Consider the following 14,588-nt stretch of genomic DNA (forward strand, 5'->3'; position numbering starts at 1 on the left):
AAATAGTGTTATTAATGTTAGCAATATTTTTGAAGTATGGAAGAATCCTTTATCTGATGCAATTTGTTTTTCAGTGGTGGTTGGACACTTAGCCACTAAACAGATTTTGGAAAACTCCATCTTTCTGCTTGCCTAAATTCTGGAAAATCCTAGGCTGATGACCTTCTGTCCTTCTATAATTAAAGGTTGGCTCCTTATCACATAACAGAGGAAATGGAATCAGAACTCAGCTAATTACTCATAAGGAAGGCCTTCTATAAATCAGTTAAGAGCTAAAGGATTTGATTGATGTCTAGGTGCTATTAAATCAGAACACACTATTGGCCAAAAGTTACTTTATTCTAAAGGGATTGCTATTGAGAAGATCATTTACAATGACATAAAAGCTGGAAACGTTGAAAGAGAAGTAGTGTAGCAGGGATGCTGAAGGAGGCAGAGGAAGTTAATGGCTGAAATAATGTGTCACAGCTTGTGAAGGAGACTGGGATAACAGCAGCAGGGAAAAGAGCAGAGACTGCGTACTCAGCGCTCCCCAAGTTTGCCTGGAATTTACACTCAGAGGTCTTAAGTTGTCCTGTGTATCGACGTATCTGTGTCTGTAAGACATTCAGTGCTGCTTTACTTCTTTGACTCATTTCAGATCTTCGCATGGTTTCATGTTCGATGGGTCCGTCTTAACAAGGCTTGAAAAGAAGCCACGCTCTGTTGAAAACAAGAGGTTGAGACCTTGGGTTAAAGTCTTACAATGTGCAATGGCTGAAAACAATGCATCTCAAGGGCTCTGCTAGATAAGCAGTGAATTTTTGCTTGCTGTAAAATGCTGGAAGAAATTCACTATTTTAATTTCTACTTTAAAAAGAGCTAAACGATGTCCACCTGAAGGCAATCCAAACACAAGGAGGTTTGCACCATAGGTAGTTTGTGTCCTTTCCTTCACTTAGGAATGAAAAAAAACTTGCAAGGAATGTTGACAAAACAGGTGCAAAACACTTCCTCTTGCTGATTAACTTTGCTATTTCATCCCTTCATTTACTCTAAACAACAGAGTGCCTGTGAACCAGTTCTTCCAGCATCAGGATCGCTGTCAGCTGCTTTTTAACTCTTGACCCAATGTCAGAAGCAGTCAGAGCAATGTGGGGCAATTCTGCAGAGCAGCAGTGAACAGGGCAGGCTCCCGGGGCTGAGGCAGGGTCTAGGCTCTAGAAGTTGACCCGAGGATTCATGAAATCCCAGAACACTTCACCTCTGGCCCTTTGGCTGGGCTAGGCCTCTAATTAACACCTCTTGGGAGCAGAAGGATTTCTTCCTAAATGCCCAAGAACTTGAGCACAAGACAGATGAATCAGCTGGTCAAATGCAGCTTGAAGATGAACTGGAACACTGCCTCCTGACACAGACAGGCAGCTGTGGTAAAATTAACCCCGCTCTTACCTTTGAAGCAGAAAGGGAGAGTGAGATTGCCGTTCACACACTGAACAGGCACGGTGTAGGCACAGGATTTCTCTTTATTCTTGCAGTAGAAGGATATAATTTCGCCATGCATGATGCCTTCCTTCAGATCATTCTGAACTCGTTTCTTCTCCCCTTCATATAATACTACAGCTTTCTTTACTGGAATTTTACATGGCTCTGTAAAACAATCCAGTTATAAGCAACACATAAGGATGGTTAGAGCTCTGTTTTGAAACTTGATTAGAATAGATTCCATGAGAAATTTGCATTAGAGAATGAAAAATGCTGTGGCCCACACACAGGCAATACTTCTGCTGATGTTATGATACTGAAGAACTTTGCACACCTGCATACAGCAGCAAAAAATTCTGGTGAAAACTCAGCCCCAGTAAAATTCCTAATTATATTAAATAGGAAGAGGACAGGAAATATTCATATAAAATACATTTTAGTGTCTGATTATTGGAGCTGGTTCCAATAGATCACAGTGTAGAACACTGAATGTTGGGAGTCAGATTTGTCAGGGCCTTGAAATCACAGCTTCAATTTACTTGTGTAAAGACAGGAAGGTGCAACAGCTCATTGACAGTCAGTGGTGCTCTTTTAGGAAAATGAAAGCAAATTGCTGGTTTCTAAGAGATTCTATATGTGTACCTTTGCAGGATGGCTTTGTGGACCAGTTCCCTGTCTTCTCACATCGGGAGTGCTTAGGTCCCTCCAGCACATATCTGGACTGGCAGCTGAAGCTGACACTTTCATTGTAGTGATATGTTCTACGAACAGCAAAATTTAAGAACCCATTTTCTATTCCAGTTGGAGCAGGACAAGTGACAGCTGCGGTACAACAACAGAAGAGAAACAAAGCTTTGTCACTGCTGCAGTTCTAAAAGATGCAGTGTGTACTTCAAAAATGCATGTAAAATTTTTATATTGGTTCATTTTGGCATCTTGCACTGGAGAACAGTCAGGGGAAATATTATAGATAAATAAAAATTTAAATAAATCTGTTGTGGTTTTACCCAAAATGTGGTATCATTTCACAGTGCGATTCTCTAGCCTAAGGATAAGGTTGCCTGCCTCTGAGATGAATGCCAGCATTTAGCAGAATGGTGTCCCTGCACTTGGGCAGCCAGGCTTCCTCCACACTGGGAACAGTTTCACAGCCTTGTTTGCACAACCTTCATACCTACAGCAAATGTTTTGCCAATCCCATCTCGTGTGCAGTCTTGCAGACACTGTCAGCCATCACCTTGCATTCATGATTCTGACTTTCAGAATGAGTGTGCTGTATGTTTATAAATAATATGCTTTTTTTTCCTGGGAAATAATCTTTTTGTATGTTGACACATACAATTCTAGGATTTTGTTTCAAAGGTGCTGAAAGTCAGTTACCCACCCCTGCACTCCGGAATGCTGCTCCAGGTGCCATTGGCCTGGCAGGTTGCTGTCTCATTTCCAATAAGTGCCAGAGGTGGTACACATTCAAAAGCAATTGTGTCCATGAAGTAAGAAATATTTCCAGGCTTTAAGCGACGGTAAGAAAGGACTCCAAATTCAGGAAGTGAGGGAGGTGCACAAGTCACAGCTGGAAAAACACAGCCTTCTTAGAAAGAAAAGCTTAACAACTGAATTGTTACTGTTATCACAGGAGCAACTTGTTTATAGCTAAAGTAACCCCACACAGTGCCTTATGGAAGTATAGCTACCAAAACAAAAAAGATCAGATTAAAAGTCCCAGGAGCTTTTCCACGTGTAGTTCATGATTTTTTGCTGTATTTTTTGTACTATGTTATGCAATATCGTGTTTTTTCCATAAAACATTTATGCAGGACAGGTCACAGCAAAAAACATGCATAGCAGCTGTAAATCGTGATGCTATCCTCATTTTTATATACAGGGAAGATGAATTTGAAGGGACAAATATCTTACCTTCAGTTGTAAACAGCATCCCTGATCCTCACCTTTTACATAGAATTTTAAACTGTATTTCTCTATAAATAGAACCCACACCTCTAAAACAAAATATACAAGCTGCTTCTTGATTGTTCCTAATCTTTTTTAGAACACTGCAATGAGAGGCTTCTGAAGAAGAGCATATGTAATTCTGAGTGATGTAAAGGAACCCTTCCATAATAACAATAAGGATGCAGAAGTTTGGGGGTATCTGAGCACATACGTTGACACTGTGGGAGGATTCCACTCCATTTGCCATCTGACATGCATTGGCTTGTCCTTGACCCAACAAGACTGTAACTGTAAACAGAAAGATCTGGTTATCAGAAAGCTTAATGAGCCTTTTTGTATGGAGAAAAATCAGTTTGTTCTTTGTGAAGATTTCCATTTCCCACATGCAGATTTAATAACAGTCCAGTTCTGAAATCCTTCTCTAATTCAAGCACTTACTAACCTGAAAAGAAATTTAGATTCAAACATGAAAATATGTTAATATCCAGGTATTACAGATTTTTAGAAAGAATGCTTGATACAACAAGGTATTTCACTTTCAACTCTATATTCTATTTTAATATTACAATAATTCCTATAAGTGATTAATATTGTGGATATTTGTAAGTAGTGAGCACTGATCAGTGATGTTAACCTTAGAGTGTCTTAGGAGAAGTTCCTGACTGGTTATGACAAATAGGATGAATCTATTCGTAAAGAACTCAGCAGTCAATCCCTGAAGTTACTGAAATGCATTATTTTATTATAATGCCAATTTAATTTACATTATGTAGTCTCTCTAAATGCCTCCCTCTACTCCTCTGTACATATATTATTACTAACACTCTGATATTTAAAGAAATGCTCATTTTGTATCGATTGCATCGATATCACATAGCTGCAGCTGCAGTGAAATCAAATCAATTCAAGTCCCATTGCTACATTTGATATCATAGGTGAAATAATTTATTCCTTCTCTTGTCTGTTTTGCAGAAGAGGGAGATAACTGAGGTTTTAGTACTCTTCAGTGAACTCCAGCCTATGGCTCACCTATGATCTTCCCAGGTAAGCACTGTTTATTAATTACTTGCTGAAACAGAGTGACTGCATGCTGCCATCAAATATCTCCTTGCACTTAACTTAACTGTGTTTCTTTAAATGCATCCACATTTCTAAAACCAGGAGGCAGCCTTCAGTAAAAGTGCATTTGCTCTAGGGACTAAATTAGGATTAACCTCATGTTTTCATTTACTGAGCTTAAAAAGACATGGAAACAAATTTTTCAGCCTCCAGATCCTGACAGCATGATGACTCAGATGGAGATTATCCTTTCTGTGCTGTAGGATTTCATCTCATGATGTAATAAGAGGATTTTAAAAGCAAGGAGAAGTGGTCTGGAATGAATCTTTGCATAAAATTTCTGCTATTTTCATGGTTTTCATGTCTGTAAGACATTGCTTTGGAGGAGCAAAGCCCCAAGGTACAGAGCTAAACAGAGAAGGACCCCTAGATATGCCATTATTAAGTCTTCAAAGTGCAGGTGGATTTTAGTTTGGTATTTTCTGAGTTCCTTGGCTTGCAATGCTGCACAACACAATAGTACAGAATAGTGCTGTGGTTTAGATTTTCTACTGAGTAGCACAGAAGAAGGGAGCTTACCCTGGGTCACATGAAAAACTTAAAGAACTCCGGTAGTGGAAATCTCTAGAATCAATTGTTCCGTGCTGCAAAGGTTCAGGGGTGGGACATTTCTTTGCTGCTAATCAAAGTTTAAAAAAAGATAGTATTATTTCACGAGGCATGAAGCTAGCACAGTGGGAACAGGTTGATTTTAAAAGGGTCTGAGTGCTTTCCATGTTTTTCTGCTTCTGCATGCTACATTTCATAACCTATTTTACATTTCTATCAAAACACAGCAATGATAGTTTCCAAGTTTTTGTGATGAAAATATTTTTTGCAGTTGATTGTCTGAGGAAAACAGCTGTTATGCAATTAAATGATAAAAATGAATAGCAATTGATAGGCAGATACTGTCAACCAGTGTATGCCATTTGTAGTACAAGCAGCACTGAGATGAGCCCTTACTTACGTAGGCATAAGAGCGTGTTGAGAGGCCACCTGCCAGTGGGCTGGCAGATGTACTTCCTCTGGCCGTTGTTGGGGACAAAACCTGGCCTGCAGGTGTATTCGATTTCCTCACCCACGTTATACTCATTTTTGACCACATTGATTGTGGCAAACAGCACTTCTGGTGGCTTGGGACAGACTGGAAGAGAGAAGAAAATGTACAAAAAGTAAAGCAGAAAGCTTGAGACATTCAAGTTTCTGTATTACAATCTATTCTCTGTCTCCAGGTTCCCTCAGTTACGCTCCAGGGTAGCACTGGCTGTTAGGAAGTGGAAGGCACTTACCTTTCGCTGCAAGAGCAGAGTGGGTCAGAGCAGCCACACACAGGAGCAGGGCCAGGGAGTACATTGCTGCCAGCCCACCAGCTTCCCCAGTGACTCCCAGGCCAGTGGTTCCCCCCTTAAAAATAAAGGCATCCCTAAAAGGATGGTTACATATTAACTCTTTGTATTTATTCCCACCCAAGTAAACAGAAGATAAAAGGGTCCTTGTGTTGCTGGAATAAAGGATGATACAACCATCACATGTTGCACTTGCACATAATGCAGGGATTCAAACAGCCTCTACTGAAAATGTCTCTTCTCTGGTTGGTTCTGCAGAGCATCTCCTGCAGGGACTGATGTTTTTGAGGAAACAATATCATCTTCTCAGCATCTGTAGAGGCTCAGAATGGTTGGATCAAAGAATAAAACTGTCATGGAGAAGCTTTTGTTTTTCACTTGAGTTTGTACTCTTCCATACACAAGAGTGATAGAAGTCTTTTAAAAAAGAAAATCACAGAATCACAGAATCAAAATGATTCATGTTGGAGTGACACTGGTGTTGTCGTAGGCCTCCAGTGATAACACCAGCTTAATGCTGGATGATGATCTGGCCTGAAACGTCAGGCTCCATGGGCCTGTTTTGTCTGATTCACATTGCCAGTCATCATCTTTCAATTAGCAGATAACTAGTTAGCTCTTGCTTTACTACTTCTCCCATTGTTCACAGTGCCAGCTGTGCAGGCAGGAAAAGTGAAATAATGGGTCTGGATTGTGCTTAATTTGTGACAAGGAGTTCAGATTCGAATCATATTGTTGGGTGGTATAGAAACTTGTTTTGACTCTGCCACTTGGGGTCATCAAGTCAAAACTACATAGCTATCAGCTGATGCTCCGATCAGTGCATTTGTCCTAATTTAGCAGATTTTAATTGCAGGAATATCTCAAGTGCAACCAAAATAACATCTGTGTAATCACTGTTCCACAGTTTGCTGTTTCTAATCTCAGTATCCTCCTTGCCTGCTGACTCACAGCCTGTGAGGGGGAGTGAGGGACATTGGGCTCAGACAAGAAGCTAGGTTATGTCAGATCCTTCCTGCTGTGATCTTAAATACTTTGTTTATTTTTGCTTCATACATTTTCTGCATTTGAAATGTAGACTTTAGCCACAACATTAAACAATTAGGAACATGCTGGTCTTATCAGAAATAAAAATACGTGGATGGCTTGCTCAAAATGTTTACCAAATACACAGTGCCAAAGGGCAAAGTACAACCTCTAAATCAACCAAAAAATATAGACTTGATTTTCTGTTTTTACATCTGCTTATTTCTCCCTTTGTCCCAGCCTACTTCTTCCTTTTCTTTCTCTACAAATGTTTCACCTTTCCCAACTGCTATGCTGTGCTGAACTTCCTTGCCTTTGGGTTATGTCCTTCTTCAGATCTTCCTGCTGCTTTGCATTGCATTCTTTGCGTTTAAAAGAGCACAGGAATAGATGGGCGCGATTCGATCCATTTCAACGCTGACCGTGTGAGCAGTTCTCACTGTGCTCAGCAGATGGCAGAATGTACCAGAGTACGTGTGCCGCACACACCTGTAAACTCCGACTGAAGTTTCCTACGCTACTCCGAGAGAGAGGAAGTCACGTAAGTAAAATCGGGCTGAATAAAGCACGCGCTGATCTTTGCAAGCTGGCAATAAAACTTTGAATGATTGCATACGAAACTGAAAGAAAAACACCAAACGTTGCGTTTCATGCAACTGCACAACGACAGTGTTGTGATTTATTAAGATAAGACATATTTTTCTGTAATAAGAGTCATTGGAATGCACGTTGCCAATAACTGTGCCTTCTTCCATAACTGCACGGGAGGGATTCACCTCAGCAGAAGATGAACAAACCAATCTCGTTCTCTCTATATTTGGTGATAACATGCAGTTGTTTTTACCATTTGACTTCTCATCAAATCCATGTGTTATTTATTATTGTAGCTCCTATAAACCCGGTTATAAAGCAGAACTTTTTGTTAGTGGTCGTATAAATGCAGAGCAGACTGATGTTCTCCACCACAAATAGTATTATATTCTAAGGAAAGAAATGCTGGCTGCATGCAGAGTAGTGTAAGGACACGCCGAGATGATACTGGCTAGCACAATATGCACAGTATCAGTACCACAGAACCCTGCTGCCCGTTTTTGTGCTAGCATAACCTAAAAGAAGTGCATGTAGGAGGGGTGTGAATGAACTTTGCAGAAGCTGTGCTGCCTGGGCAAAAATATGAAGCAGCAAGGCAGAGATCAAGAGTGTGTGTTTGAAAAGATACCAATCTAATGATGGAGCCCAGCATCACTCACTTAGCAGAGTAGTTTCATTTATGAATAAGAGATGGGGAGAGGATAAGTCAGCAAAGCCATAAAAGTGGAAATGGAAACGTGAAAGAGTTTAAAACAAAAACAATTAAAAAAAGAATAGAGGGATACGAAAAGAAAAAAGATGAATTCCAGCCTATGTAGCAGCATTCTTCCTCATACCAGGGGTCAACTGGAGCTGTCAAGACAAGAGGAGAATACAGTGTGGTAATTGGAACACAAGATAATAAGAAGCTGGACAAAGACTTTCAGGCAGAAACAGTCTCTCCCAGAGATATTTTGCAGAAAGTTTGCAGGAACAAGACAGACTGGAGGTCAGGTCACCAACGTGACCATTTCCCAGCTAATGAGCCAGACTTTAATCTGTCCACCTGCTCCTCCAACTGATGCTATAGCTTTCATGATCTCGTAGGATTTGTCACACCTCTGCTGCTGCCACAGACTTGCTGGCAGTCTGTCCATCTGGGTGATGTGTTGGGTCATGTCACCCACCACTCTTGAGCTTTTACGAGTGTTCTTCAAACAGAAAATGTGTGATATAGCCCAGCCAGTTCAAAATGCAGGTATTTCTCAAATCACACAGAATGTATTGCTTAAGGCCACTGAGATAAAATATTAAAGAGAGATTGAATGCAGTTCTCCTTTTTGTGCCAGCATCCACTTACTGAGGCCCTCTCTCTCTGGAATGAAAGCTGGGTTTGGAGCTCTGCTTGGATCTACAACTTCATCCTTTTCCTACAAAGAGGAGATATTCAGATTCCAGCTTATTTCTTTCTGTTCCTTTTGTTTCACATGTCCATCACTGGCTTTGTATGTGTGTGTGCCCATTGATCACTCTGGAGGATGAGGAGATGATGGTCAAATGGTTCAAAGCTGTATCCATGCTCCTTTATGGGAGCAGGTGTTAAGTTACAGGTCCAATCACTGCCCTTCGTGTTGCTGTGATAGTTCTATTAATATTTGTTCAAAGTTCATTTATGCTCTGCACAAACATTTTTATCGCCTCCACTCGATACATCCGATATTGGAGTGCTCCATAACACTGAAAGAGATAACAAATGGAAAGCAAGAAGGTAAAATGCATCATTTCCAGCCTTAAAGAAAAATAATTGCCTTTAGTTCTGGCCGAGCTGAGGCTATTTCCTAAACAGTGGTTCCATTTAATATGTAATATAGAGCTGTGTAGATAATTTAGCTTTATGTATTCATGCTTAGCAAAATATTCAGCCAGCCAGAAGCCAAGTTCCATCTGCACTGAATTAGTTTTCCAGTCAATGTTCCCTACCTGCTGAAAGTAAACACACAGTAATTTACATCGACCTGGAAGGATGTCTCACTGACATCAAAAGTAAACAATGTCTGTGTAACTTCTGAAAATATTGTTTTCATGTAGTAGCATAATTTAGGGTTAAATGGCACTTTGATTTCGCTAACTGAGGTTAGTGAAATAATTATCATTTCAGTCCTAGACCTCAGGTCACTTTAAGCATTTTACAGGAGGTGTGGTATTAAAATACTCATTCCTGTATTAACCTGAGCTGCTGGAAGGCTGGCAGGAGCAGTTTCCCAGGTCTGAGGAGATCTGTGCCATCACACAGAAATGTTCCATTTTTCACATACATTAAACTCACAGTGTACAAAACCAGAGAGTATTTTAAAGCCACTTCCTCCTCTCCGCCCTCTCATTTCCTGCAAAGAAAATCCAAAGAATCTCTCACAGTTGTACTGCAACACAAATATTGTAAAACAGTCTGTTCCTCTGATAATTTTTTCTGAATTTTCTCTTAAAAAAAAATAATCCCATACTATATTTCTTTATCAGGAATGCTGAAATATGAAGCTTTGGGGGCAAATTTTTCTTCATGAGAGTTTGACTCTGCAGTGGCCAGCTGGGGTGATGGGGAGATTGGAGAAGGCAGGGTACTGACCCAGCTCAAATCAAACCCAGTATTTTCTCTCGCAAAGCTTGAAAATATGTTTGATATCATTGATCTTCTGCTCTCTATGAAGTCAGATTTCCGTGAGAGCTTTATTATATAAATGTACTGCCTCAGGTTGTCACATTGTTTACAAGCTGGGGAGAGTTCAGCCCCGGTCAGGATCTCCTGCGGGTTCTCCCAGAGAAGTGCAGTGCTGCAGGAATGCACTCTGTGCTTCCAGTACATCAGGAACACCATTAACATTTCACCACTTTGCCATCCAGTGGAGCAATCCTCGCTAGCTGCCATCCCAGAATGACTCCATCACTCTGACGAGGACTTCTGTGGGTAAATGAGAGCTTTTACGCTGTCTCTTCCTCCCTTGGCACATTGCCACAGTACTACCAGAAAGCCCAACTAACGCCGGATTTGCTTACCGCCATTCTTCGGTTATATCCAAATGGCAGAGAAGGGGATCAATAATGAAGGAGTTGTTAGGTATATTCATCATCCAAAACTTCATTGAAAAGTGCATGTGTCTCAGAGCAGCCTAGAATCAATGCAGTGTCAGAGGCTTCTGCTGTTGCCATCGGCAGCTTCGATCTAGAGAGATCCTCTGATCTCTATTAACCCATGGATATTATCTGTGAAATTCTTTCCAGGCAGAATACCAGAGTGTTCCAGATGAAAAAAATTCATCTTCTTTGCTATTCTGCTCCTGTGCTGTGTACAATGTAATCAAAAGGTGGGTATTGATCACTCTTATGGTCAAAGCCAAAACCCTCACAAGCCTTCTTAGTGCTTGAGAATATAATTTGAATCAAGTTATATGGAATTAACAACATGACAAGACTAGAAATTTGTGCCAAATCTTTGTTAGTCAACACAAATAATTGTCTACAATATTTCCTCATATGTTTTTAATCTGGTACTCTTAGCAGATTTACTCCAAAAGGAGAATTTTCCCACTTTAATCTTGTCTAAAAAAACTGACAAATCTCAGAACTGGAAATTTCACAAAACATTGGATCCAGGTGAAGGCCATTGACTTGTACAAGCTGAATTTTAAGTTTTCTTGAATATTTAAACTTAAGTGAGTGAGTTTAGGGCTAATGTGATAGGAAAGATCAGTTTGCCCTGAGCTAGATGTTCCACAAGAAACTCCTGCGGCTGTTTCAGCTCCTTGATGTGGTCTGTGCCTGCTGCTCCTCACATCTCATTATCCTGCGTCTGGATCCTGTTCACAGACTGATCTCGTTCCAAGCAGCACGGCATTTTTATTGTATGGACCATTAGACAGTATGAAGATATCAATAAACTAATTTCAGTTTGTGACAGCCTCCCATCTCCAGCAATAAATCCAGGGCAAAGCATCTCTAAGAGGAAGCAGATTTTGAAGGGGCCGGTATCGATAACTGGAATCAGATTTTCAGAAGGGCTTAAATTCTATTTGGACAACTAAATGAAGGTCATGCTTTCCAAAGTGCTCGTTTTATTCAAGTAAATTTTTGTCACACTGGGCTATTTGGAAAATGTAGCTACCTATTTCAGTTTCCAGAAGGACACGTTACCAACCTCCACATGCATGTATGTCTCTGAGGACACGGATTCTAGTGCTGTTACGTGTTGTTACCTAGCCACTTTTTTATTGTAGCTTTGCATTTCTTCGGTAGTTTCGTTTTAAAAATATATATCAGAGGTCAATTTTCATTTTCTACTCATTGCACATGAAGACACAAAGACATTGTCAACATTTTGGCAACAGAATGAAATGGAATTGCAGGTGTTCCAACATGGCCAGTGCTGAGATCAGTGACATCCTCACGAACTGAAGTTCTGAAAGGAGAAGATGTACAAATGTTTTGGAAAGGGCAGGTCTTGAGCATTCTATGAAGTGCTTAATATTTCTCATACAAGTTGAAAAAAGTATTTTCAACTTGCACATGCACATCTTTGCTACTCCCATTTATTTCCTTGCTATCTGTATTTCTGGAAATATTCTCATTTTTATGACCTCGTGTCATCTAAGCATGCAGTCAGTAACAAGAGGGTTATTTTATTTTTGCATGGACATCAAAGTAGTCAAGTTCAGTAATATTAGCAAGATGGCTCCAAACCTTTCTGAAGGGAACTGGCTGCCCTGCTCTTATATCACCAACTGAGAGTACAGCTGGAACAAAATCCTCTGGCACTTGGGCAAGGGATGTCCCGTCATTCTTTTTCCCTAGCAGCACTGTGGGTATTTGGTTTTAAATGATGTTTTCTGGAACAAAACTGTTTTTAAATGTAGTTCACATTGGAAGAACATCTGTAGCGTTCTGCATTCTCACAAGCAGCAGTTCTGGGCTATTAAGGTCACCACTCCTGTGGAACTGAATGGTAGCATGGGACTTACTTAATGCAACCTAAAGAGATGTTCCCTTGTTATGATATGTATCAGGCTGCTAATCTTTTCAGTCTTTAATCCACAATACTGGATTAAAAGACCAAAAATAGACTCTGCTGTCTTTAAGGGACAGTTCCTGTTGGGCTTTTTTTGGTTTTTTTTTTGTTTGTTTTGGAAAATGAAAATTCCAGTGGGGAATCAAATGAAAATTGAACACTAACAGAGTTCTCCCTCACACTGGGTCTTCAAGACAGAGAGGTTTCCCACACTTCATTTTTCAGTCAACTGACATTTTGGTATTTTGAAATTTTTTTTCTGAAATTAATGCCAGCTTGCTTTGTGCACCAGGCTTTTCTCTTTTCAGTTCTTCTAAATTAAACAAATATTTTAAAGCTGTGTTTGCCCAGCCAGAGTCCTGTCATTTCCATTATTAGTGTTTCCAGAAGTGTAAACACTTGTGCAGAGCACAGCCGGACCTGGAACAATTGGAAATCTTGCCATTGGAAACAGCATTCGGCCTTCTCCGTGTCAACGTGTCATAACATAATGGTGGCACACAAAGAAGGGCATAGCCTGTGTATTCCAGCTGATAGGTTTTGTTTTCCTCTCACAGTCATTCTCTAGAATAAACCAACTGTGACATGTAAGTTACTTTTCTTACACCTGTGATAAGTGATGCTCAGCTGTCAGAAATAATAATTTGAAGCACAATCCTTAGTGTCTGTTTACATCTTATATTTGCTTGGCGAAATAAGCTTGCTTGTACACAATTATCATCCCTTCCAATAGAATATTTGTTTGAATTCAGTAAAAGATATACAGAACCTTGCTGTTCACATCAAAATAATGGGAAATTTCTCTTTCACCTTGGTGTCAGTGAGATGACACCACGCAGCCCATAACCAACACAAAGAAGCTGTCGCTGTTGTCCTGACATTGCATAGATGTGCCAGTCAGTACCCAAAGCAGATGCTTTGCAACACGCCAGCAGTACAGAATAAGTTACTTGTCCTGCTTTGGGGTCAGAAAGCACACCCAGGATAACAAGAGATCAGAGAAAAGCTTCAGGCCAGTGTAGACACTGCTCTTCTACGTCTTTTTCATTTTACTGTTCAAAGCATTGTATGTACACAAGCTACCAGAGCTCCTTTAAGCCGTGAATTTAAACCCTACATATACAGTTAACATTTTGCACCAAAGCAACTGGAAAAAAAGAAATAGAGATTGAGGATAACATTTCAGCGTCTGACAGCTGACTGCTTTCAGTTTGAGGAAGCTCCTGCCCTGTGGTTAGCAACACCTGACCTTCTTCTCCAAAGATGTTTGCTCTCCTCCATGCGCATGACAGCCTCCTGCATCAATGCCAGTCCTCGTGCTTGGTTCTGCTGGGCAGAGATTCCAGGAGCCCATTGTCTATCACAAGAACCACCTACTTTGTTTCCTTTGAACCTGTGTGCCATGTTTCTCTAAACACAATAATAGAGGCGCTCTTGTTTGGCTGGCACAAGAGAGGGCTGTTCTTTTCAATGTGGTTTGAGTGCTTTGTTTGTATTTCCAAGTCTGAGCCTTTCTGCCTTTTTTTTTCCATGCGTACGTTTGAAGACTGAAATTTGCCTACACAAGAGAATTGTTCTGATGCACTCAAAAGAATGTGAATTACTTTTTGGAAACGATGTTGAAAATTTTGCAGAGAGATTGCTGGTGGGAAGGACAAACTGCAAAACAACGGTGATAAAAAACACTCCAGCTGAGGCAGAAATTTTTATTTATACAATCTAGAAAGAGGCAAAAATCCATGAAACGTCCCAAGGGACCACCGTCACATTTCAGTGTGTAACAGCATCAAGCTCTGATTCAGCTCCAGAAGTAGGAGATATTTCAGCATGTTCCTAATGCACCTGAGATGTGAGAAAGGAAAACAATTGGTTGTCACTCAGTGTTCTGATGAGAACATTGATATGAAAAATGAAGATCTATTTTACCCTCAGTGTTCTGTATATCAGCAGCCATTTATTTCATGTCCTATGGAGTGCGGTGGGGATAACACACAGCTCTATGTGACACGTGGGCTTTGCACCACGTTCAGTGAATTGCAGGTTGGAATAATGGCACTGTGTACATGTCAGAA

At 40.4% G+C, this 14,588-nt stretch overlaps 1 protein-coding gene across 2 annotated transcripts; it reads right to left on the minus strand.

The window, feature by feature from the left end:
- Positions 1-317: 317 nt before the first annotated feature.
- On the minus strand, positions 318-5,920 carry APOH (apolipoprotein H). 2 transcript variants are annotated; one of them, XM_010721453.3, is made up of 8 exons: positions 5,808-5,920; positions 5,486-5,662; positions 5,056-5,152; positions 3,629-3,705; positions 2,849-3,037; positions 2,107-2,286; positions 1,432-1,629; positions 318-702 (listed from the first exon to the last, which is right to left on the minus strand). In XM_010721453.3, exons 1-8 carry the CDS (start codon positions 5,869-5,871, stop codon positions 632-634), a joined length of 1,053 nt encoding a protein of 350 aa, XP_010719755.1. In that variant the 5' UTR covers positions 5,872-5,920; the 3' UTR covers positions 318-631. The 2 variants fall into 2 exon arrangements, with proteins under 2 accessions (XP_010719755.1, XP_010719753.1); XM_010721451.3 differs by having other exon boundaries at positions 5,056-5,155.
- Positions 5,921-14,588: the final 8,668 nt, after the last annotated feature.

Source organism: Meleagris gallopavo, chromosome 20 (genome assembly GCF_000146605.3).
Source record: "Meleagris gallopavo isolate NT-WF06-2002-E0010 breed Aviagen turkey brand Nicholas breeding stock chromosome 20, Turkey_5.1, whole genome shotgun sequence".
NCBI lineage: Eukaryota > Metazoa > Chordata > Aves > Galliformes > Phasianidae > Meleagris > Meleagris gallopavo.

Coding starts and splice junctions, on each gene's coding strand:
- APOH (XM_010721451.3), bottom strand. CDS start 5,871: ATGTACTCCCTGGCCCTGCTCCTGTGTGTGGCTGCTCTGACCCACTCT. Junction 2,287..2,848: donor CAGCATTCCGGAGTGCAGGG/GTGGGTAACTGA, acceptor GTTGTACCGCAG/CTGTCACTTGTCCTGCTCCA. Junction 1,630..2,106: donor CACAAAGCCATCCTGCAAAG/GTACACATATAG, acceptor ATTGTTTTACAG/AGCCATGTAAAATTCCAGTA.